Source organism: Ambystoma mexicanum, chromosome 4p, assembly GCF_040938575.1.
Source record: "Ambystoma mexicanum isolate Mex_15411 chromosome 4p, UKY_AmexF1_1, whole genome shotgun sequence".
In the NCBI taxonomy this organism is placed as follows: domain Eukaryota; kingdom Metazoa; phylum Chordata; class Amphibia; order Caudata; family Ambystomatidae; genus Ambystoma; species Ambystoma mexicanum.
In genome coordinates this window covers 229878601-229903489 of record NC_090927.1, presented here as the reverse complement: position 1 = coordinate 229903489, position 24889 = coordinate 229878601, and the positions used below count along the sequence as shown (strand labels likewise).

Here is a 24889-nt window from a genome sequence, read left to right as displayed (position 1 = left end):
GCTCTAGGGCGGAAACCTGTGTTTGCTGCAAATTGGTCGATCTGTTCAATAGGATTAGTGAATGGATTGTTGGTAGGCCAAGGATGTACGGAATCAACCAACAATCTTGTTTCCCCTTTTCGCCCTTCATCCTTTTTCTCATCCCCTTTTATGCCTTCAATCGCCCCCTTTATAGGGGAATGATAGCTGCGATTGCATTGCATTGGTAAACTGTGTATATGTACATCCTCCCTACCACCCACTCTTTTTGAGACCGGTGTCGAGGGCACCAGGGAAAATCTCATTCTTCTGCCCACTTCGGCCTCTATAGTAGGGCCAAGGATAGAGCAGTTGTTCATACCTCCCATAACACTTTTAGATAATTTCCCGGTGTCCAGTTTATTCCTTATCCATTCATCCATCTCTGAACCTATACGACCCTGGCTAATGGACAAGGAATAATCATTAACCTCTTTCACATTATATTTCATCAGGGAGGATGCAAGAGTGATAGAAGCCCTTCCATTTTGCTGTTCAACCTTAAGTGTATCTAATATCACATCACCTCCTTCATTGACACTTTGTACCATAGGAATGTTGACTATGCTATGCTCGCTGCATTCAAAATTGACCACCTCATCTTGAATGACACTTTGGTTCTGTGTATCCTCACATAGGGATCTTTCAGTAGATAGTTCCATATTTGCTGCAGCGGAAACACCCACCCCTGTGAGCTTCCAACCACTTCTTAGACTGTTGACCATACTAGCAGCAGTCAAGAATGAGAACTTTTGTGCATAATGGCGCTCAAAAAGTTACCTCTTCCAACCTATGGCATAGAATTTCCACAGGAGAGACGCTTGAAATTTAATCCCGAGCTGCTAAACAGCAGGCTAGGCAAAACTTGCAATGTAGACAAAATTGAGAATAGAAATACAACCACCCTTAATAGGTATGTTAATAATCACTGCACCATTGTATGAGCCTGCTATAGAAAAAGTGACCCGTTTGCAAAACCTTTGCAAAACACAATCACCAGTTCAAAGTATCAAATCAGTGCAGTAACATATTCCCCCCCCCTCACTGTCCCACTTGCTTACTTCATATATGGAGTGTAAGCAGCACACTGGACCAAACACAAAAACGCCAGCTCATAAACAATTCCGCTTTTATGCAGCGCTGCCAACATTCCACCTAATTCAGTAGCCCTTAGAGGCACCCTACCATTGCATCCTGTGTTCTTGCCCAGGGAGCCCCCCCACTCCTCACACCTCCAAGCCTAACAGCACAACAGTACTTCAAAAGTACCTTCGAGGTGCGCGCCCGGGTGTGCACGCACACAGTACTATATTGACCTGCAGAGGAGACAGGCAGGCAGGGGGGGGGGAGTCCCAAGGTCACGCTGCAAAGGCTCTAAAAGAGAGAACAAAATACTATGTAACTCGCATTAGCGTGGTGAGAAACCTCCTCCCCCTAGCACCAAGCACCAGTCCCAGTCCCAACAGATGGAATGTGCAAAGATATTTACTATGGTAATGGCAGTCCAAAATGCAGCGTTTCGCTTCCCAGCTCCCAGCTCCTTCTTCTTGCGCATACAGCGCCGTTCGGGAGCATAAATCAACAAAATCCAATAAAGTCCACAGCCAAGTCCTTGAACAGCAAGAGCCCTCGGCAAGAGGCACCTGCACAGCACAACAGTACTTCAAAAGTACTTCCGAGGTGCGCGCGCGGGTGTGCATGCACACAGTACTATATTGACCTGCAGAGGAGGCAGGCAGGCGGGGGGCGGAGTCCCAAGGTCACGCTGCAAAGGCTTATGGTAATGGCAGTCCAAAATGCAGCGTTCCGCTTCCCAGCTCCCAGCTCCTTCTTCTTGCGCATACAGCACCGTTCGGGAGCATAAATCAACAAAATCCAATAAAGTCAACAGCCAAGTCCTTGAACAGCAAGAGCCCTCGGCAAGAGGCACCTGCACAGCACAACAGGACTTCAAAATTACTTCCGAGGCAACATGGTTTTGCCTATGCTCAGCGAAATCTAGAAAGATCAGCCGATAGCATGAAGACCCACTATGACTTAAAGACCACCAGAAAAGAATACAATGTAGGAGACTGGGTCTATCTATACAATTTCCAAAGCAACCAGGCCAAACAGCAAAAATGTCTGCCTACCTGGAAGGGACCTTTTGAAATTGTAGACAAGATCTCACCAGTCGCCTACAAGATCAACATCCCCAAAGGCAGTTTGCCGGAAGGGGAAGACAAATGGGTCCATATTAATCAGCTGAAGTGTTGCCATCCTAGGCACACTCTGCAGCAACTGGAGGGGACTTCTGAAACCCCAGAGGAAGCTACTCCAGATCCATAAAAAATCAACCCTAAAATATTCCACATATAGTCTATAAAACATAATAATGCAAATGTCTCCTGATTTATCAAATGTATATGTCTGCCCGCTATATTAATAGTGGTGGGGAAATGTCTACAAACATGTTTTTGCTTTGTCATCCTAGGAGACAAAGAGAGAGAGATAAACCATGGAGACTGACCAAGGAGGACGACCCGGGGACCGGGAGCAAAGATCTGAGGGGCCCGGGGTATCGGTCAATACTCCCATCAGGACTGGCGAGGAGAACCGATCGATCCACCCCTGATGGAGGAAAAGATGCTGAACTTTGCCATTTGTGGAATCCGGAGAGATGAGGCTTACATCCCAGTCTTGCGAAGTTCCATTGATGGAGGTTCAATGGCCATCACAAGAGGGGGGCTTGTGGGATGTATCAAACCCACTCATCCAAGCCCTGCAACATCACTGTGCATTGCTGGCAGCAGAAACATCATAATGGCCGCCGGAAAGCATGCTGCTCGCCAGAAATCACCAGAAAGTGCACAGTGAAAAACAGGCCACCATCTACTTTGTGCCTATGTCAGTGGTAACACATGAGACCACTGCCAAACACCACCATTGGGCTACCCACAAAGTAGCCTGAAACCACTTGGAAATAGCAATGCTGATTGAAAAAGAAACACAGAGACGTTTGATTGTCAAGAATTGCTAAAATCATGGCTCATAAATCACCTAAAAGATCCAACCTCTTTGTTGGGTGTTCCACATTACTCAACTGCAAGAATCCACATCAAAAGAATGTCAGCAAGAATCATATGTTCTCAGAGCAAAATCCTCTATTTTAAAGATACTTGATGGAAAGACAGCTGTCAAAATGGGTGTAGTACCGTTACTCACCTCTACCAGAAGTCGGCGTTTTAAAACCATTTGTGTAAACTTCTACATTGAACTCAAACTATGCCAAAAGAAGAGAATTCCACAAAATGCCACATAAGAGTGCCACTCAGTGATTTCATGTTGAAAAAGACTTGATTCGAAGATATGGTGCTTATTTTAAGTTTATAAATGTAAACGACTGGGCAAACATCCAAAAACAAATATTACACGAGATAGCCTGCTCAGAAGACGAACTACTCCATAATCCCCTACGAATTAAAGCGAAAATGGAATGGTCAGACTGGATAAAAACCAACGAGAAAGCAGAATACTAAGCCATCTGCAACCAGTCTTCAACAAACTAAAAGAACCCATGGAGTAGTGCGCAAAATATCAGAGTAAGCTCTTAATGAGAACTTTAATGAAAGCTCGCCTTAACCTGCTACCTACCCAAGAAATATTAGCAATCAGAGCGGCCGCTAAAGAAAAAACCTGCCGACTCTGCAAAGACTTGCAAGCTTCAGAATCTATCAGACATCTCCTGATGGTTTGTCCGGCAATAGAACAAGACAGAAACGCCTACTTCAGCCAGCTGTTTACTAACACTTTTGTTGAGGATGAAGATACATGGTGGAACTGCCTTATTACAGGAGCTCAAACTAGATGGCTAATACCAACGGCAAAATTTCTAATTATCACCATGGAAAAGTTTAATCAACTCCAATAGCAACCCAAACTGAGATAACAAACTAACTAACAAAACCAGAACACAACCCCAGAAACTTGGAATTGTAAACCTTGAAACCTCAAAAAAAAAAAATTGAAAACGGCGTCTGTCTTACTTCTACGAGGCGCGAACAGCAAAAGAACCCAAAAAATCCATGAGGCACGAGCAAGAAAGGTGCCAATTATATTCTACTCTTTGAACTGCACAAACTTCACAAACTGTGTTTCCACTGTTTCTACGAATATTTCTTTGCAACCTGATTCTAACCCCTAAACTGCCAAGGGCTCTCACATCCAACAGCCATGCTGTGCTGTTTTGCTATTTTAGCCTAGAACCCTGTGCTAGAACCAAGGTCCAGACCCAGAAAGCAGAGCTGTCTCCAGAACCCGACAGATCCAGTACAAGAGGCCGTGCAGACCGCAGTGCAGTGCTGAGAGCAGAACCCAAAGTGCCTGAGACCTGTCCGGTGGCGAGAGTGAAGCCAAACCCTTGACCAGATCTTTGATGAGGCCCACTCCATTCTCAAGCCTAGGAGTGAGTATCTAGTCTAGAACTGTGCCTAGTCATCTCTTAGTCTAAAGTAATCTTAACCCATCCATTTCAACCTGTCCAGAACTGTATTATAGAATCTTGTGTCCATCCTGTTGATTCCAAATCTGTAAAGCGCAATCTGTCATTTTGAAATCTTGACTTTATTTCTGAAAATCTACCTTCACAAAAACCTCTGTAAATTTTGAACCGCACATCCTAGAACTGATATTTAACTGTCATTTTGAAGCTAAGATCCTAAGCTTTCCAACCTAAATTATAGTGTTTGCGTAATCAAGTTTCACGCACGCGGTAAAATTGCAGCGAATTGCAATTTAGCTCCATTTCACCACTTGCCAAAATAGCTGTTTCTTGTTTTCAACTGCTGAAATTCGTTTCCAATCTGATAATCATTCATGAACCATTGCTAGTGTTGACCTGTACCAATCCAAAGTAACTCTCACTTATCCTGGATCACATTTAGTGAATTAAAATCATTTTGGCATGTTTTCCCATTCATTGCAATCACATTCAAAAGTATTTTTGCCTGTTTTAAAATCATACCTGTTTTCTCTAAGCTTGCTGGGGGGAACTGGGATTGAACTGCATTATTGATTATATTCTTGAAACCTGTGTGCCCTAATTTCTATCTCTTCATATTGCATAGTGGGGGAGTGAGTAGTCACAGGGGAAAAAACGATCACATTATCTTTTGATTGAAATCATATCAAGTTATTTCTGTGTTGCATTCTTTCCCATTTGCATTTCCTTGAATCATATAAAGTATTCTCTGCTACAGTATCCTTCCTATTCATACTCCTAAGTGATTAAAGCGATTGTTGATTTTGTAATATTACCCATTGTTGATTATTGTCCATCTTCATAAGTGTGCTATTCAGATATTATTTTGTTCATAAAACTGTGATATATATATTGTTTAATTCTTCAAATAAACCTTTTAATTTGCAAAACAAACCTACTTCTTGGCTCAGTGAGGTCAGGGGGATACAAAGAGAGGGTACGTTGTATAAGGGTTCATCATCCAGATTTAAAGAACTTTGACATAAAAATATATAAATAAGGGATTCCATTGGGCATCCCATCCTAAGCATTGACTTAGTTAGAGTGCTGGATTGAAGTCACTTACAGGAGTTTAGCTTGGTATGAACTGCTCTTCAATTTGATTGGACTTCCTGGAGTGTATCATCCTTATATACATATATAGCTTACATTCGGTCTTTAGTCATGAAATTTTTCCTTTTAGGGGGTGACTGCGCCCCTTACTACCCAGCAGCCCTCATATTCTCACTGCTGCATGGATTTGCGTGCACGCATTTGTGAAGCACTGTGTGAAATTCTGTGCTAAGGTCTGTATTGTTAGCTGTTCGCTGTTCAGCATGCAGCCGCAGCAACTGACTTTCTTGCTTTCTCTGATCATACAGTTTCCTGCTGTGCGCGACTTCGGTAACGCCTCAGTTGCTGTAGTTAAAATGCACCTCCCACGCTCCGATCTCGCATCAGGTTTGATTGTTTCACTGCAGCAGAGAAAATAGCTCACTCTGTAGGGTCTCGAGCTAGTGTCCCGGCATATGTACGTCATTTATCACCTTGTCACCGGCATAGATTTACTGTTGGCTCCTTCTGCATTGTGATGTTTCTGGGTACTGGTCTGCTACTACGGCCTGCCTGGAAAGTGATACACTGTTTATCAACTTAATAGATTATTCCCGTTGTGTATGAAGTGTTAGGGTTGTCTACTATTCTTATGTATGACACATGTTTGATGTTTGATATTTAGAAGACCTGTACTGTACACCTGAGGGTCCAAATTCCAGCAGTGTGCATTCACTATTTGCTGCTTCGCTCTTATTGAAAAGCAAGTCCCCTTGGCCTGACGAGTGGGTTACGTGATTGGCGAAGTTAACGTTGCTTATCTGTGTGAATGGTTAGCTTTAAAGTTATGAGTAACTTAAGGAACGGTGAGATGGAACAGGCAAATATCCATTTGGCAGTGCAGCGATGCCGCAGGATGTTTACCGCTAAGATAATATGCAAAAATGAAACAGTGCCAAAATCTTAAAAATGTAGATCCTTTTTTGCTAAAATCCCCAAACTTCACACCGTAGATGAGGAGTCAGGTGCCATGGAAATCACCAATGAATTGAGCAATTCTTTAAGATGTCTTGGTACGATGTTACTTGATGCAGTCAGTATTCGACCCTTGACGCAATCTAAATCTAAAGAAGGGAATGTTCTAAATACAGTCACATCCAACCCACAGGATGAGAAAACAGAATGTACTCCAGAGGTGGGTGGCTCCCCGTAATACTTGTCATGTTGAGAAATCTAAGATAGCTATTGGCGTCGACTGAACTCATGTCACTGTGATAGTGAATAACTTGATTGAGTTAAATGCTTCTAATCTGGATTTATCAGATGTAGAGTATATGGGAGATGAGAGAGAAAGCACTTCCACACCAGGTGTTACGGATATAGAACCCAATGTCTTTTTGCAGAAAGTAAAAACCTTGCATCTCATACCAATAATTTCATGGAACCATTGTCTCTTGATTCTACATACTGCAAGGGAGTAGTTATTCCGAATGCTAGGAATGGATTGGATCCCCCTATAAGTAATACGACTGACAATAAGTCTGAAGATAGTATGTCTAGTATGTCATCTAATATTCTGGGCCTTGGATAATTCATTAAGTATTTTGACGTACAGTCTGTACTGTTAACGAAAAGTGTCAATCGCAACACACAAAACATTAAAAGATGTTGGTACTGAAATGGGACTTTGTGATCAAAATATACCCTTGGGTACTGCCGACATCATTGGCAATAGTGCTAGTATAAAGTACTCCAATGTGATCAATAGTAAAAAGGGCTTGCAAAACAATGGAAAAAACTGAAAACCAAGGTCATGTCGCAGGCTTTTATGTATTCCAAGAAACTGCCTACTTGCAATATGTTGTGTGGAAAAGGTAAAACAAAAATCGGCATTATATCAAAGTGAATCTAGCACCAATCTTGGAAATTGGAAGTGAATCTGCCCCTATGAGTTTTAATACGATGCCTGTAAATGTGCCTTGTATTGATGGGGAATTTGACACTGATACTGCATTGTGTAGCGTTCAGCGATCTGTCAATACTAGGAACAAATCATTGTCGGAGAGTCTGTCCGATTGAACTACAAAGGCTGTGGGGATATGTAGTGTAAGGAACACAGAAACAAATCTTACACTTGCCCGTTCTAATAATCAGAATAATTTAATTGATATGTGGGCACCAAATAAAGCTAAACCAATTTATCCTATCTTAAATCTTGGTGATAAAATAGAGCAGACTAGTGAGTTAGATAAAGCATTACAACTGAAATCTGTCTCAAGTAATCTGAAGTTAAACCCTTTGAATCAAGCTACAGTATTGAGGATATTTAACTTGATTGTCCCAATATGTGGTATACAATCTGACGACATAGCGATTGTTGATCAGATGGAGTACACTACTGAATTCATCACTAACATATGGTTTATATTACCCTCTACCCTCGATTTTGTATTGGGCTTTGAAGATGATCTCTTTAGATTAGGATATCTATCTAAACTAGTTATTTTATCTCAAGTTAAACCTCAGGAAGTAGTTCCCTCAACAAAAGTGGTTACAAATATTTCTAATACCCAGGTTACTGAAAACATCAAACCCTTAGAATCACCAAGAGTTACTAGTACCCAGAAGAGTAGTAATAATAAGAATATTAGTGCAAATCTGGGTGATACTCGTACATCAGCGATTCATGTTGTTAATGAGTCCACATTAGACGGATATTAGCAATGGCTCCCATCTGCCTTTAAAATCCACTTTTCGTCTCAGCCTCGATGTTGAGAATTTGATGTTTGACACAAGGGTTCTCCCACATATTTGCAGAACATGGATTGGCTGCAAATATGGACAGTGTTATGCTGGTGGCTTTACAAGACACATGACATGTGAATGAAATTCAGTTTGATGGCCGGTTAACTTTACAGCAGGCATCAACTCAGAGTTTGCGTGGTCGTCCAAAAGGAGGATTACTTCTCTTTGTGAAACATCCTTGGACATTAGTAGGACTTAAAGATAGCACTCCTAACATACAGGCAGCATTTTTAACACAAGGTAAGTGGAAGATCCTAGTGAAACCAGGATCTTAGAACCACCAAGAGTTACTAGTACCCAGAACAGTAGTAATAATAAGAATATTAGTGCAAATCTCGGTGATCCTCGTACATCAGCGATTCATGTTGTTAATGAGTCAACATTATACGGATATTAGCAATGGCTCCCATCTGCCTTTAAAATCCACTTTTCGTCTCAGCCTCGATGTTGAGAATTTGAGGTAAGGTAAAAGGAAGATCCTAGTGAAAAATACGTATTACCCTCCTAACTGTTTAGACACAAAAACTAATTTAGAACTGGTAAAAACATTGATTAAGAGTCCCTCCCATTCCTGTCCCATGTGGCTAATGGGTGACTTTAATGCAAAAAAAATTATTAAACCTCCTGAATCCCATGACAATATTTACTCCTCCGCAGTGAATACACTGCACATTAATCGCCAGGGTAAACTATGGACAAATCTCCTTGGAGGGTATGATTTCACCATGTTAAATGGATTTTGCCCGGGTATTGCTAACATGGAATATACACATGCATCAGGTAAAAGTTCATCAACAATTGATAACTTTTTTGTTAATTCAGAAGGTTTATCCCTGATTATCGACATGGAAATAGTTCCCCGAGAAGAGAGTGACCACTTTCCCTTGTGTGTCCTCTTAAAAACCCTTTTTCCTGTGACTCCACCAGCCAGTTATGATCAGAATGGTAACATCTTCCTTAATATAAACCACAATTGCATTCTGTGGAATGAAAATAATGTGGAGAAGGGCAATATCATAGCCCAACAATTGTTGTCAGCCTATACCATCACGTCTTATGAATCCAGTCCCTCTGTCCAGGATGAGTATTTCATAGCATTCTCCTGTATGATGTCGAAACTTGTTGAGAGTTGTAGGTCCAAACGCAAGTATAAAACAATGGTTGAACGTACAAATATTGTGACTAATAAAAAATTTCATTATGATTAAAATCGTTGCAGTAGCAAAAATAGATAGGCAATCAGAGATATCAGCCATAATATATCCAGCCTTAGGTGCAATTGAAAGCAGTCTCCCAATTCAACATGTTAAATCTATTAAGCTCTCGTACCGGACCTGCGACAACTTGATAAAAGCCTTGCCGGGAGGCTGCGCCCAAGTTCTAATTCTACTATTCAATGAAATTGGTCTGAGAGGTGTTATCCCTGCCACATAGAAGATGAGTAACATTTTGGGGTCTTCTTATGGAGGGACATGATGTGAATTATTTGTATTTTACCACTCTGTTTTATTGGAAGTGTATTGATATTTTAAACCAATTATCATAAGGTATGTTTTTATTTGGATGTTGAGATATATAGTGTGAGTTAAGGGAATTAGCTGTATAGCTATCTCAGTTTTTAAACATTTTATGTTTTTATATTGTATGCATGTTGCACTTTTCTTTTTGTATTTTATCTATTTATATGTGTTGTATTAATGTTTTAATTTTTTTGGATTGTCTTTGATATTGTATATACAAAACCAATTGGTTACATATATACTAAATAAACAAATAAATAAACTCCCACAGGCGGCTGGCCCAGGCCTCTGGTATCCTTTCAATGAAAGCCGGAGGGATGTTATCAGGGCCAGGAACCCTCAATGGTTTTTCCTTGACAATTATCTAATACATCAACGCGCACCGAGGGAAGCACCAGGAAGCACCTCTTTGCACCTCCTGCTACGCGTTTCTTGTTTGACCTGTGAACTTCACTCGTGAACTTACGACGAACTCACCAAAGCTTTAATCTGCTCAAAACTGAGCGTTACCGTGTGTTTTGGTTAAGCCACGCCCACAGGAGGGCTAGGCTTAAAAAACAGCAACCCGCGCGCACCAGCGCGCGCACCGTGGGAAGCACCAGGAATCACCTCTTTGTCTCTTCGCTGAGGAGGCGAGGCGGCGGGAGAGGCTGGTGGCTTCCTCGTTTCTGTAAATTCAGCTGTATCTGTCTTGAAATGTCAGCTAAATCCCTAAAAAACAGGTATGTCATTAGGAATTCTTCCTGTGCTTGTTAGAGACAACTCACGTGTCTCATCTCCCTCAGAAACCCATGAGTGTTTGACTCTGGTTAGCGGTCCATGCAAAAAGGGCTCCTTTGTGAATGCGGATATCCGCATGTTTTGCAATGGGTCTTTTTCAGCACATAGAGCGAAGAGGCCTCTTGACAATAGGCCGATGCACAGGGAAGGGAGATCTTCGGGTGTGGATCTTTCGAGTGCTAATCCCGCTCGTAGCCCCCCCGGCTGCCATCGGCTGCTTCTATTGTGACGGCTACAAGGATTTGCATCGTGGGTAAACGCCCCCGCTTCCACAATTCATCAATTTCCGACTCTGCATTGTTAGACTTGTTGACTCCCGTTGTAAACTTTTCTGCTGCTCCAGTAGACACAGCTAAGACGGGGAGTGATGCTGTGGTTATTGATTTGGACACTGATAGCCCTGTCTTTTCAGATAAATATATGTCAGATAATTTATCTTGTTCTCCAATGATGTATTCAGATTCGGATTCGATTGACAGTTCTAGTGTCTCTATAGTGGCACCTGACCATTCGGCAATTGGCAACCCATGTCTATGCACTTTGGGCACTAAGACTTCTTTCTACACTGATGTACACGCATGGGGTACCAACACCTCCTTCCACCTGAATTCTACACCTTTTCAGATGGATGTGTTGCTATAGGCGTTAAATTTGGCTGTCAATTCTTTAAGTAATATATACTGCCTCCTGGAACAAAAAGTGACAAAACAGGGTGATTTAGTCCAAGAAATGGTCTCTGGGTTGTACCTGTGTAAGAAAACATCCGTGCTCTCAGTAGCTTCTCAAACTAGCACTGAGGAGCCCTCTCTCCCGTCTACACGTGTGTCTGTGAGTGTGTCTCAAATTGATGGGTGTGAGAGTGTTTTACCTTGTTTTAACTCTATTATTTATGAAGAGGCAGTTGCACCCTAAATTCGAAATACAGAAAGGCCCTTATCTCTGTCGCAGTGTGTCTTACCTTTAAAACCAGGCACCTCGCAGAAACTTAACTATATCTTTAATTCTGAAAATAGTAATTCAGATAAGGTGCTCAAAGTTTCGAATCCTCCGCAAAAGCAATCTTCTAGTAATATGGTGGAAAAGAAGGAAAAATTGAAGCTAGCTAAAAATCAACCGGCTCCCAAACCCACGGGAAAAGCTGCTTCCAAACGGTTTGTGAAAGCCATCTCTGTACCAATGAATGCCAAAAAAAGGTGAACACATCTGATATAATCAGGAAGAAATATGCATTGTTGTCTCAAGCCAAGTTAAGGAAAACACCTAATGTATCTAGCCCTTTGGTGACTGCTCCCTATCTGGTCAAGGAAATTTCCCAACTGAAGCCTCACAACTCTTGTCCAACCGATTCACTCCCAATGATTAGACCTGGTGTTGGCAGTGAAAGTGAGGTTTCTATCTCCTCCAAGATGTGTGATGTGTCTCTCCACAGAGCAGAAATAAGGAAGGCTGTGGACGCTTACATGCAAAGTCGTAGCCTCTCCTTCCTTGCTTCGATGCCCCCCCCCCCGCTTTGCCTTGTATGACGCTTGAAAGTGGTGACAAATCACTGGGAGCTCTGAAGCATACTCCTGTGGAGTTTTGTATAAATGGGGCAGTGCCTGTCCTTCCTCGAGATTCCGCAGGAGCCTTAACACCTATAGACTTCAACAAGGACTCAACAGCAGTGGTTAATCCCTCCGCTGTTGTCAGACAGTCTCAGATGAACTCCCCCACTGATTTCTCTAATGCAGTTCTGTCTCTCATTAAGAAAACACTGGGAGACTTGGGCTCAAATACTAAGGGAGAGAGGGCTGATTTGCTTAGTGTGACAAAGAATGACCTGGGGAAAAAGAGAAGTGAGAAGGTGGCACCCCATCCGGCTTTGTGCTCTTTACTTTTAAAATGCAGACCTGCTCCTTGCCCTCAATATGATCTCAACCAAAGAGCAGCATTGGCAATCTTTTCTGATACCCTGTCATTGGAGGATATTACTTCTGTAGACTTAACTCTGGTCGAATTTTTAAATAAGCAAAATCTAAGTGCAGTTCGAATGTGGATGCAATCCAGAGTGGTCCAAAATCTTGTTTGGCAGGCAAAAAGCCTTCTATTTGATTTGGGTTTCTTGTTGAGCGCAGAGGTGGGCAGTGTGGTCGTACCATTAGTAGCAAGCAGCAAGGAATTTGCAACAAAGTCTAAATCCACCATTCCTGCCTGCTATGGCAACTATGAAGCAATTGCTGCGAGTCACAGATACACGTGTTTGTAATTGCAACTCAAATATGAATTAGCTAACTCATTCTATAGGACATCACTGATTTTCTCTAGTTAGCTGGAATTCACAGGGATTCAAACATCTCTTGAGCAACGATGACTGTGAATTAAGCAAAATTGATATAACCCTCCTACAGGGAACATGGTTGACTTCCTCTTTGGTTTGGGAGGATCATCAGGTTCATTTGAATCCCGCTGTAAAATCTGCAGCAGGTGGACCACCTACAGGTCTAATTGTAGCTTTAAAAGACAAACCTGGTTCCTCATCAAAACTGTTGGCGGCACTGAATGCTTATATGTTGCTTGCTAGAGCGGTTATTCATGGTGGTGTCTATGCAATAATTAACATTTATTGGAATCCGGTAGCCATTTCAATTGACTGCTTCTTCAGGGACCTTAATGGATTATTTTTTATAGTGTCCGCAGATGAAAGTATTTTATAACTGATTTTGGCTGGTGACTTGAATTTTAACTGTTTTGTAAATGATGGTGTCCGCCATAGTGAGAAATTAACTTGGTGGAAATCCTTAGTCTCTCTTAGAAATATGCACATTTTAACTGGTGCATTCGCCACAGACATCCCCCCTGCTTCAACCTGGCACAGAGGTTCTTCTTCATCAACAATTGATTTTGTATATGTAAACTCTGCACTGTGATTAGCAATGCAATCATTTCATGTAACTCCCTCTGTGGTGAGTGATCACAATTTGTTATGTGCCAGTTGGCAGCTACTGATAATAATTAATGATCACAAGCCGAAGGTCTGGAAGGGTGGATGTTTGGAGGTAAATGGGGGTAGGAACCATTTATGATGGATGGAGAATGCCTTGTTACATTTTAATCGACTACTTCATAACTCGAATGAAACTGATAACTGTCAAAATTCCAATATGGGTCTGGTATACTGCAATGCTATGCAAGCTTTCAGCCAGTCGAAAACTTCCATTCTTAAAAGTAAGACTCATTTGCATACTTTTGACAGAGCCATATACCTTAGGAAACTGGCGTATCATGCTGAGCTAAGAAGATTATCAAGGCTTCCCCTTTCCATCAGAACAGTTCTCACCAAAAGAGTGCGTTTGACCTATAATAATTGGCTAAAAGGACATTGAGTTTCACTTTACCATAGAGATGGTGCCAATATGTTATCTATATTGGCAGAGAAAAATATATCAAAAATGTGGGCAACATTAAATCAGGCGAACAATAGACATCAATTGGATATGCAGACTGCGGTGGTAGACGTACACCAGTGGGTAGCACACTTTGAAAATCTGTACGCACCACCCCCAATCTCCATTACTCCAATTACACTGCAATGGAACTCCGGATTCCAACTACACTTTGATCAGACTGAAATCACGTGATTAATAACTTGCATGCTGTGGGGCCCGATGGGATTTCAAACTACGTAATGAAAGAACATCCTGAAATCAGGAGCTCTATTCTCTCTAATATATTCTCTGCCATAAATCAACATCAAAAATTGCCAAAATCATGGACTGAAGCATTTACTGTTCCAATTTATAAGAAGGACGATCGTCAGCTTCCTATGAGTTATTTTCCAATCTCACTATTAGATGCCCCAGATGAAAGTCGACTGAAAGACCCTCTACAGTCTAGATTTGTGAAAGGCATGGGCACAACTCCAAATATCATGGCACTTTCAATGATACAATCTAAACAAGTTGATAGCAGGTCTCCATTATATTTAGGCTTTATTGATTTTGAAGCCGCTTTTGACTCTATAGACAGAGCAATGCTATTTGCAAAACTTAGTCGCCATCAATGTCCTCCATCACTTATTAATCTGGTGATGCTATTACACTCAGCTACATCCATGCGTGTAAAGTTGAACCTTGATGGCAAATTATCCGCTCTAATCCAAACGCACAGAGACCCCCTTGCGTCTTTTCTGTTTCATTTTTTCATCTTCGATCTGGGCCCTGCTTTAATGAATTGCATTGCGGATCCTCCTCGCATGGGCCGTCAAAAGATTCTGTATTTATTATATGCGGATGATTTGTTCCTGTTGTCACAAACGCCCATTGGCCTTCAGAATATGTTGACACAATTGGAAGTTTATGCTCTGGCAAACATTTAATCATCAATACTTCCAAATCACAAATTCTAGTGTGCAATAATAATACATCCAAAATGTATCACCTGAGATGGTTCCTACAACAACGTGAACTTTTGGTAATCTCGAAGTACAAGTATCTTGGTGTGTATATTGAGCACAGAAAAACAGTGACTATGTTAACTTGTGAAATCAAATCTAAATTAAATGCCTTGACATCACAATCTAAGATCCTCTTGAGGAAATCCAGGAAGTTTTCAATGAAACATATAGGGCCTGATTCACAGAACGTTTTCCTATGGGATTGCACCATTATAAAACACTTCCATGAATCAGGCCCATAGTCTCTTTTTATAAATCAAAGGTTATACCAATTCTTTTGTATGGTGTAGAAGCCTCCATTCCCCAGGACCATAAATTCTGGAATAGTTTGGAAGCAAATACTGGAAATCAGTGTTACAACTATCACCTGGCACACCTTTAGCGATCCTGCGTTTTGAATTGGGCTTAGTATCTTTGTATTCGCATGTGGTATGGAAACCGTGCACCTTCTTGAGAAAATTATTAGAAGGCTTGGGGAAACCCTCCCTTTTGAATGCTATTGCCCAGAATTTGTTTGAATCCAAAAATGGCTTTCCAAGTAAGTGGCACACTTTAAATGCGGCAGCTGACGCATCTGTAACAATTGAGCTTCTTTTAACTAACCCGGATCGTGCAAAAATTTTCATCTATCAACATGATTGGGTTGTAAACATGGCGATGTGCACTAAACTTAAAGACTTCAACACCATTGCATTCGGCCCTAAAAAACATGAAGTCATATCAGATTACTTTTTAAAATCTCCCTCCCAATTGTTTCGTCAGAAGCTTTTGAGATTCAGATTGAATCAGTATGAAACAAAGAACATTTTGTTCAGAAGGAAACTAATTCCCGAGGGAGCAGAATTACTGTTGGTTCTGTCTAGTTACGGAGCAGATAGAAACCTTACAACATCTTGTAGTCGAATGCTCTGCGTTGAATGATATAAGGTTAAAATGCTTTGGAAAGAAATTAATTGTTCAGAGTCATCTAGGTTATGATCAAATATGGAATGTATTATTTTCAAATCAGAGGATAACTGTACAAATTGCAATTGTCCAATTTTTAAATATAGTGTTTCCGACATAACACCCGGAATTGATGAGTGTAAATAGTGCCCAATGTAGAAAAATTGTAGAATCAGACAGCAACACAAGTTATAAGAGTCAAGACATCTTGGACTATATATGGCAACTATCACCTGTGATAATTGAGCAGGTTGATTATTAGAATGAGGTATTTAGTTGATATGTTGTTGAATAGTCAATCTTTCTATTAGACACTTATTTCCTTTGAAAACCTGTTGTGGAATTGCTAAATATTTGGGTTCTGTACTATTGCTCTGTCGAAGCTTATATTTTGAAAATTATACTTTGTTCTTATGTAATTTTATGTAATCTGGTGATTGTATATTTGAAAAGTTGGTTTACCAACTGTAACAAAAAAAAAACAAAAAGAAAAATATCCAGTACATCATCAATCTGCCACTTAAAGTCATTCTGTTCCTTCCCCAACTTGGCTAAAGGTAATTGACCTTCATCACCATGTGGCATAGAGTATTTTTGGGTGATACAGCTTACCCACTCCTGTGCAGTGATGTTACATTCAATATAATTCTGCACACCCTTACAAACACCCCCTATTTTTCTCCAAATGTTTACACTATATTTGTGGATGAGCATTTTAACAACCTATTGGTTTTGTTTTATGAGTCTTTCCTGACCAATGCAGTTGAGGGTTTGTTTGTAATTTGCCATAATCTGTCTCTTAGCCTCTTTGAATGCACTTCTATCAGTGGTAGTTTTAAGGGAGATTATGATAGCTACCCTTTTGGTCTGCTTCACCTCCTTAACCTTTATATTGTAAGGGTGCTTATGTTGTTTACCTCCACTCATGTGGCCCCTATTTGAAAGAAGTTTTATACACGCCAATACGCTATAATTATAGTCATTGGCAGTTATCCTGACTCCTTTCATCTCCACATTTAGCAGCGCGTTTTCCCATATAGTGGTGAAAATGTTGCACAATTTGGTGCTTCATTTCATTGTGAACCCCCACCCCTCTGGTGTAATAAATGCTGCAGCATATTGAAGATGTTAGATGGAATTTGGTAAACGCATGGACAGAATTATAGGGTATAGATTGCTGTCCAGGATATCCCCCCTCACCAAAGGTTCACATAGACAACCTAGATCCTCCGCTACTAGAAGTAGTCAATTCATGACTTCTTTAACCCCCTAATCCATGTGTAAAAATAATTCAGCTCCATTTTTCCTGGTAGGCCGACCAAAAGGTCCCACACCACAAAGTATTGATCCAAGCGGCCCCCTGCTGCACCGTTTGGGTGGAAATCCTCTTTGCATTGTGGGGTCCATTGTCGATTGAGGTGGGACACAGGTAGCATTGAGGTTCCCAGCCACAACAAGGTACTCTTTTTTACCCCTACCCAACCATTCCGTAAATAGGAGATCTAATTCCTTCTGTAAATTTACAAGTTTAGTATTTGCTTAATTCTAGTACACATTTACGATCAATATATCTGCGTTTAAACAGGTAAGTAAAAATTCATTGCCATCAGGACTTTAGACCTGACCTTTAACTTGGAGTATGTGCAGTCACAATTTAGGTCAAATGCAGTTGCAAGTCCACCTGTGGGTCTTCCTTTTAGGCCTCTAGTTGCTGGCATGCAGTAAGTGTGCAACCCTTCCATTTCAAAAGTGTTTATGGCCATGGTTTCTTGTAGCATTATCACAGGTGCCGTCTTTAGGTCTGGTCCAGAGTGACCATCAAGTTTATGGTAGCTGCACTTGTTCCTCAAAGGCTTGACTGCTTAGCCTTGGTCTTCCTGAACATTTCAATTGCAGATTCCAGCCAGGACCATTCTTCTAGATCTGGTCTCGTTGCTATTTAGCTTCCAGGTTTGTTTAATGCAATGATATCAAAAGGTTGTGGTGACTGTACAGAGGCTAAGTAGGCCTCCACCTTCACTTGTGTATTTAATTAGCCCAGTTGGTAGCCGGGAGACTTGCGAGCTTTGTGCAATCAAGTTGGAGACATAATAACAAACTGATCTCAAAGCACCTTTTTTGGAAATGCAACCCTTTGAATATCGTCTGATCTCAGTGTCCGTAACTGAGGGATGGCCTCAATGCCTTCTATAATTTGACCCCTGTTTATGTGAAGGGGCCCACATATTTGTGCATCACTCTTCCAGCTCGTTATGGTTCCCTGAAATATTTCTGATTCAGGTTTCAGCACTGTACGACCAGGCGACTGCTGTAATTGGGAGGGAACAGCAGCAGCCACCATGCCCACCGTGCCCGGGATAGCATCAACCCTCGAGGGAAACACCACACACATCTGGTCAGCTGAAGTTGCCTGCACCTCTTCCGAGGAATTAGCACTTATAACTTATTGAGAAGGCATATCAACATTCGGAGCCTCTGGATTCTCCAGGAATAGAGTTATTTTGGGTTGCTTTTTGTTTTTGACAGCAAAGTCCTTTGTTGCCTGCAGTACTTGGTCTTGGGTTTTGTTGCGACTCATTTTGCACCTTCACCTCTCATGATAGAGCACTGATGAAATCTTTGGAGTTATTACATTTATTGCCGCTTGGGGCTGGCAGGTTTTAGACATTTTCTTCTTTAGGGGTTTTCCTTTTCTATTATGTCTATTCACTTTTATCCAGCCTTCTCGACCACTCTCCTCTCCTGCTGGTTCACTGATTGTGTGTACTTCCTCCACCGGACAAGGTTCCTCCTGAACAGTTTGCCTCTCCCTGAGGTATATTTCAACAAGCAGAGTAAGGCTGTCTGGAGATTCGGTATTTGTTCTCATCGACTGTTCTATGTCCTCCTGGGCAGACCTCATTTCCACCCGTACCTCCTGTGGTGATTGATTTTCAGTCATACTGGGTACCAATTCCTCCACCCTTTCTATGGTTCTAGGGTAAACACCTGGAGACTTACACTGACATGGAATTTCCAGCATGTATGCCAACAGTTTGTTCAACCCTTGATCCAAGGAGTTTAGTTTTAGGGCATTAAAAGTGAAGCGCTGAAATCGAGGCTGGACCAAGGGTTTCCATTTGTGGCATGATGTTAGAGTCCCTTCTCAGTGTGATGGTTTTAGGGGTAAAGTAGTTGTCAGTTAATGGAATAGACTGAGCTTGTCTGAATCTTTGTGGGTTCTGGCGATCTGTTAGTGAGTTTTTTAGAGGACTCAGATCATGTTCATGACCCATTCCAAGTCTTTGGTTTTCTGTTTGGCAGTGCAGGATACCTTTTTTAGTTGTTCAATGGGAAAGTTCCCTTATGCCATCCGTGTCATTGCAGAGTTTCTCAAAACACTGGTCCAATATACTCTGATCTTCATTGTTTGTTGTGAAGGGAGCCTAGTTGATGATTTTAACCCAGGGCTCTATGTTTTGCATGGGCTGATGTTTGCCACAGCGCTTTTGTCGTTATCAGCAGACGTAGATTTTGAATTAGCAAATGTTCTGGGGCGGTTCATTACCAGTTGTTTCCATACTTTGACCATGAGCCTCATTATAGGAGTCGTGACCGGTTCCCAGTTCTTCAGAATACAAACTGGGAGTGCTTTCTGTTTCAAGGGCCAACTCCCTGTATGGTTCCCCTTTGTTACCACTGTCTTCTATGGCAGCATAAGTATACTTTGATGCTCTCCCATAGGGGGTCATCTTCACTGGGGACAGCAGTTGGTACTGCATTGTGTTCTGCAGCAGTGGCTTCCATATGTGGTTGCTGCAGTTCGCACAGTCTTTCAAGATCCCCATGAGCTTGTAAAGCGATGCAAGCCTTTTCTGTTATTTTCAGCTTGGCATTGTATAACTTTGACATTTTAAATAGTGCCCCCTGAGTTTAACAGTATTTGAGTGCAATAAAACACACTCTACATAGCAGAGCAATATTTTACGCTTTCCCTAGGGCTAAGCCGCTATGAGCTCAAAGGTGTAGTCCCAACCCGCAGTCGCCCAGGTCAGTCCTAGAGAAATATAAAGTTTCCAACTAGTAGTTTCCCCAATGCAGTAGCTGATTTCTCTTACCCTGTTTGTGGTGTCCGCTTAGATGTTACATTTTGTAGCTGTGGTAGAAGCATTCGGGCCTGCATGTTTGCATGGTAAACCCAGACCACGGACCTAGCTAAGAAAGCTGAATAGGCCAGAGTGCTGATAATAAAGAGACCCACATTGTTAGCCTTCATAGAAACGTTTCTTTGTTCCACAACTGTTGTTACTACGTGTTATCCCAAGAAGGAATGTGCCATGCAAGGCCACGAGACAAGTGCCAGGCGCCTCACAGTGCATGTTTATCACAACCAGGCCAAAGCAGGCTTCCGACCCCCACCCAGCCAACCATGAGTTAAGACACCCACAACTGTCCCATTCCAAGATCCCTGAATTCCACGATAGTAGGTGACCGCAGACCAACAATCATAAACCCACTGCCATAAAAGATCTAAAATAACACAACCATTCCACCTTATTTCATAATGACAAAGATTTGTAATGTGAGGTACAGGGTGGAATAAATTATAGTCCAAAGCATGGGTGGAAGACTTGGGTGTAGATAGTGTGATACAGAATGAGTGAAGAATGTGTGGGTCAGCATGATCTTAAGCCTCCCCCTGTGCCAGTCCCCGATCCTCCCAGGTGCATGCCATATGATAGAGCAGCATTGTCTCACATAGTAACTATTTGCAAACTTGACCTTGGTTCCCTGGGGATGATGAGCCCAGCAGACCCCACGTGATGGAAGATGGACGGGGCTGGGGCCAATGGCCTAGCATCTCCTGTGGAGAGGGCTGACCATGTGTAGGGTCCAACAAACAAGCCATGCAGGTTTTTACTGTATATGTTTTTGTCAATGATGACGATATGTTCATACATTATTATTAGAGAAAGGCTGGACCATGTGTGTGATAACTCAGAGATGATGATCTGTGTGCACTTTTTTAATCGTAACAAAAATGAATTGTATTTGTGATAGTATGTTGTTTCCGTGTTGTATCTGATAATTATGTAAAAGTACCTTGTGCACTGAAGACATTTTATTTAAAAACAAAAAAGAAAACATATATTATATCAGTATTATAACCACTTTATAGTAAGTTTAAATGTTTGCTGTTTTAGGGAGAAAAATGTGCAGGGATATTTACTGACATTGAGGGCCTGATTCACAGAAGCGTTTTAGAATGGTGCAATTCCATAGGAAAACGCTCTGTGAATCAGGTCCTTTCAATGTTGATCATTTACACAAGGAGAACAATAGTAGGTTCTCAAATGTTCTGGTGATAGGCACATGACAATGTTGCTTACTAATAGCAAACATGCCAGGTGCTCAAGAGTAGAAGTGTTGCTTTCCATAAGTGCATGCAACAACTCCACCAAGTTGCAAAACGTGACACAACCCGCAGGTGTTGACTGTGTTTAACTACTTAGAGTGTTCCTTGTTTAGGGGATGTGATGGATGACCAGAACTCTCATATGAAGGACCATGTTTCAATTGGAGTAAACCCATCCTGAATTCCTTAGTAATAGTATATTGTATTGTTTCTCGATTGCTTCCAGTACAGCAGATAGGACATAGCCTCATCCATCCCATCCTGCTTAAGTGAATTAAGTGTTGAATGTGACTAACATGTCCAGTTTGTCCTTCGTCAGATTTTAGCACCATTCTAGGGATGATGATCTTTCTAATGTGCCTCTACTAAGGCGTGGGTCATTTTGATTTGATATGATAGGTTATTTATAATGCGCTTAATACGTAGACGATTCTAAGTGCGGAACTGGGGATTGAACCTGTGTTGCTCCGTGTCGTCTTGCTTCCAAGGCAAGCATGTTGCCCCTGATCTATCCTCTCGAGACGGAACCTTAAATGTGACCAACTAGTTTGTGGCATTGTGAGGCTATCTGTGCTACATGTTTGTCTTTTTTTTCGTTAGCCTCACATGCAGTTCACTATGTTTTAATTTACAGAACTTATGCTCCTGACAAGCAGATGACGTTCATTTACACGAACGTCAGGAGAGCACTGCCCCAGGGCCCTTCACTCTTGCATGAACACTGGAGAGTCACACCCGGCTTGGTTAGGGACCTAAATCAATAACATATTTCATACAGATGGTTGATAATGTTGCATGTTATGAGACAGCCAGTGCATGATAAGTTAATTGAAACATTAAGAGGAAGCTGTATGGAAATGTAAGATGAAGTGCAATCTACTTACTTTAGCAGGGGCTCTGCATACAATCACCGTTGAGTTGCTTGTGTTGAAATTAATGTAAGCAGGTTGCACCCCAAATAATACTTGTTCTGCACCATCCAAACTCATACCTTTCAGGGTGACCCAGGAACCTCCTAAAAATATAATGTTTTCCAATTATATACAACAATGTTCAGCAAATTATGGCTCTCTCCTCGACCGACTGAAAATTAACATCATGCAAAATGCAAATAATGGTGATTATTTTGTAGGCCCACACGGCCAGGCAGGCAATAAATGCAATATGCTCAACAGTAAACTTTCACCAGATGACAAAAAGGGAGAAGACAATGACGTTGGTTTCTGCCAGTCTTTCATCTGTGGCACTGTCATGGGGAGAATGTTGCTTCGCGGCAGCCTCCACTGTGTACAAGTGTGACCATGTCAGGGGTCTCCCATAAATTAAGTGATATTTATGTATTTAATTGAAGTGTTTGCTTTGCACACTCCTTTGACTAGGTAAATCGTTCGGTTTTTGTAGGCTATATTTGTTTCGCATTTAGAAATGCAGACAAACCATTGCCCACTTGTCGAACCCAGCTACTACATTCACACTCGTGTTTCATACAACATATCTTCAATTGAGATCTTAAATCAGGTTGTTAACACATGCCCACATGCCTTTATGCATTCCTGTACCGTTGATGAATGCATAATTGCAACTACCGGATTGCGGCTACCAGATGCATTAGATGTAAGCCAAAAAGGCAAGGCTGGGTGACTATTTCACACCTGGTATGTAACATGTTGAAATCCTGCCCTATGAACTGTTCTACTTTCAAGACCCAGACACACCACAGGGCCATGTCATTACAGGCATGCAGCTTAGTAATAATCCTAACATGTTAAATAGAGACAAACATGTTTGACACATTGGGGCTCATTACGAGATCGGCGGTGTCCGTGCCGGTACTACCGGCAAGTTTCTGCCAGACCCGTAATGATTTACCGGCGCCTGACTTGCCGGTAACACTGGAGAATGACAACCCTGGCGGTTCGGAAAGTCAGGCACTGGTAAATTATAAATCCCCATTCCCATAGAGTCTAACGGGACTCTATGGGAATGGGGAACATGGAAGCACCGGCACCGTTAATATTGGTGCTGATGCTTCAGTGACAGTCTGCTTACTGTGGCCGCTGTGTCTGGCAAGGGCCGACATGTCAGCCACATCACCTCAGGCATGCAGGCCTTTAATATACCTGTCCGGAAACTACGGTGCTGATAAGCTTATCTTATTATTGTACACATCTTATTATCTTATTATCTTATGATCTTATTATATGGCCCTTCAGAAAACAGTTTGGAGAAATCTTCTTTCGACACCGGCCCTCCTCCTGCATTGACTGCCAATACTTGATCCTCTGTACTGGGATCCAACTTAATCTTTAGTCTGACTTGGTCATCCCACCCCAGAACCCTGGGCAAATACATTCTGGTCCTGGCCTCCCTTCATTTGAATTTGATGACGCCATTAATGTAAACCAGCAAACTTACTGTGGTGCCTCCAAACACTGTGGGCTTCTGTTTGGTGCTGAGTATTTCTACTTTATCACTTGCCATCATCTCCTTATATGTGTGTATGGGCAGTATTGTTAAGTCGGACCCTGAGTCAGCCATTACTTTCATTTCCATCCAGTCCACTCTGATGATGCAATGAGGCTTTTCTGTCCTGGCCCTCGAGCTGTTAACCATTATGACAGTGGGTCTTCCGTCCTCTTCGGGCAACGTGTCTCCTTCCTCACCTTCCTCCACATGTACGATGTTCACTTTCTTGTTGCGCCACCTGCACGCAATCGCAAAATGGCTAATCATTTTGCAGACAGAGAATTTTTTGTCCCTCGCAGACCATTCCCTGTCATTGGCCAAGTGTTTTGTACTAGTGCAGCTGTGACATTTGAAGAGCTCCTTCCTCCCCAACCTTCCTTCTCTGGGTTCAGCTGGTTGTTTCTGTTTCTTCCCTCTAAACGTTATGGCCTGGACTCCTGCAGGACCCGAGTTACCGGTGAACTATTCGCACCTTCCCGCCATTTCTTCGACAGCTCTCAAGATCTCAATGGCTTTGTCCAGCTTGCGTTCCTTCTCCATGATGAAATTGTCCTGCACCTCCCTGCTATTTGTGTGGGTTGTCAACAAGTCTCAAATCATGCTTTATGAATTTGCCCCAAGTTGCACAGGGCCGCCAACTCTCATAGCTTTGTGAGGTAGTCGTCCACGGGATCAGAAGCCTCTTGTTTATGACCATAGGATCTAATTCTGTGCAGTACTGTGTTTTTTTTGCTGGCGGATCATCTCATGATCCTCCTCACGGATTCCTTGTACACATCATCATCTCCCGCCACCAATTCTGGTGTGAGACTGGCAAACACTGTTGTCCTACTACTCCTGAAGCATTTAGGCACATTGCCCTGCGCCTCACTGCCATGTATTCCACACCTCCCAGCGCATCCACATATGTTGTAAATAACCGTTTCCCTTGAGGCCATGGAATAGTGGGCCTACCTGGAGTTTGCAGAAAAGGCAGT

The 24889-nt window shown here is 42.0% G+C and overlaps 1 protein-coding gene across 2 annotated transcripts in view; it reads right to left on the bottom strand.

Moving 5' to 3' along the window:
• Positions 1-24889, bottom strand: part of PKHD1 (PKHD1 ciliary IPT domain containing fibrocystin/polyductin) — a 4356595-nt gene that overhangs the window by 3441338 nt on the left and 890368 nt on the right. For both annotated transcript variants that reach the window (XM_069605754.1, XM_069605755.1), the window contains exon 28: positions 22331-22461. In XM_069605754.1, the coding sequence (XP_069461855.1) occupies positions 22331-22461 (131 nt within the window). The remainder of the gene's footprint in view (positions 1-22330; positions 22462-24889) is intronic.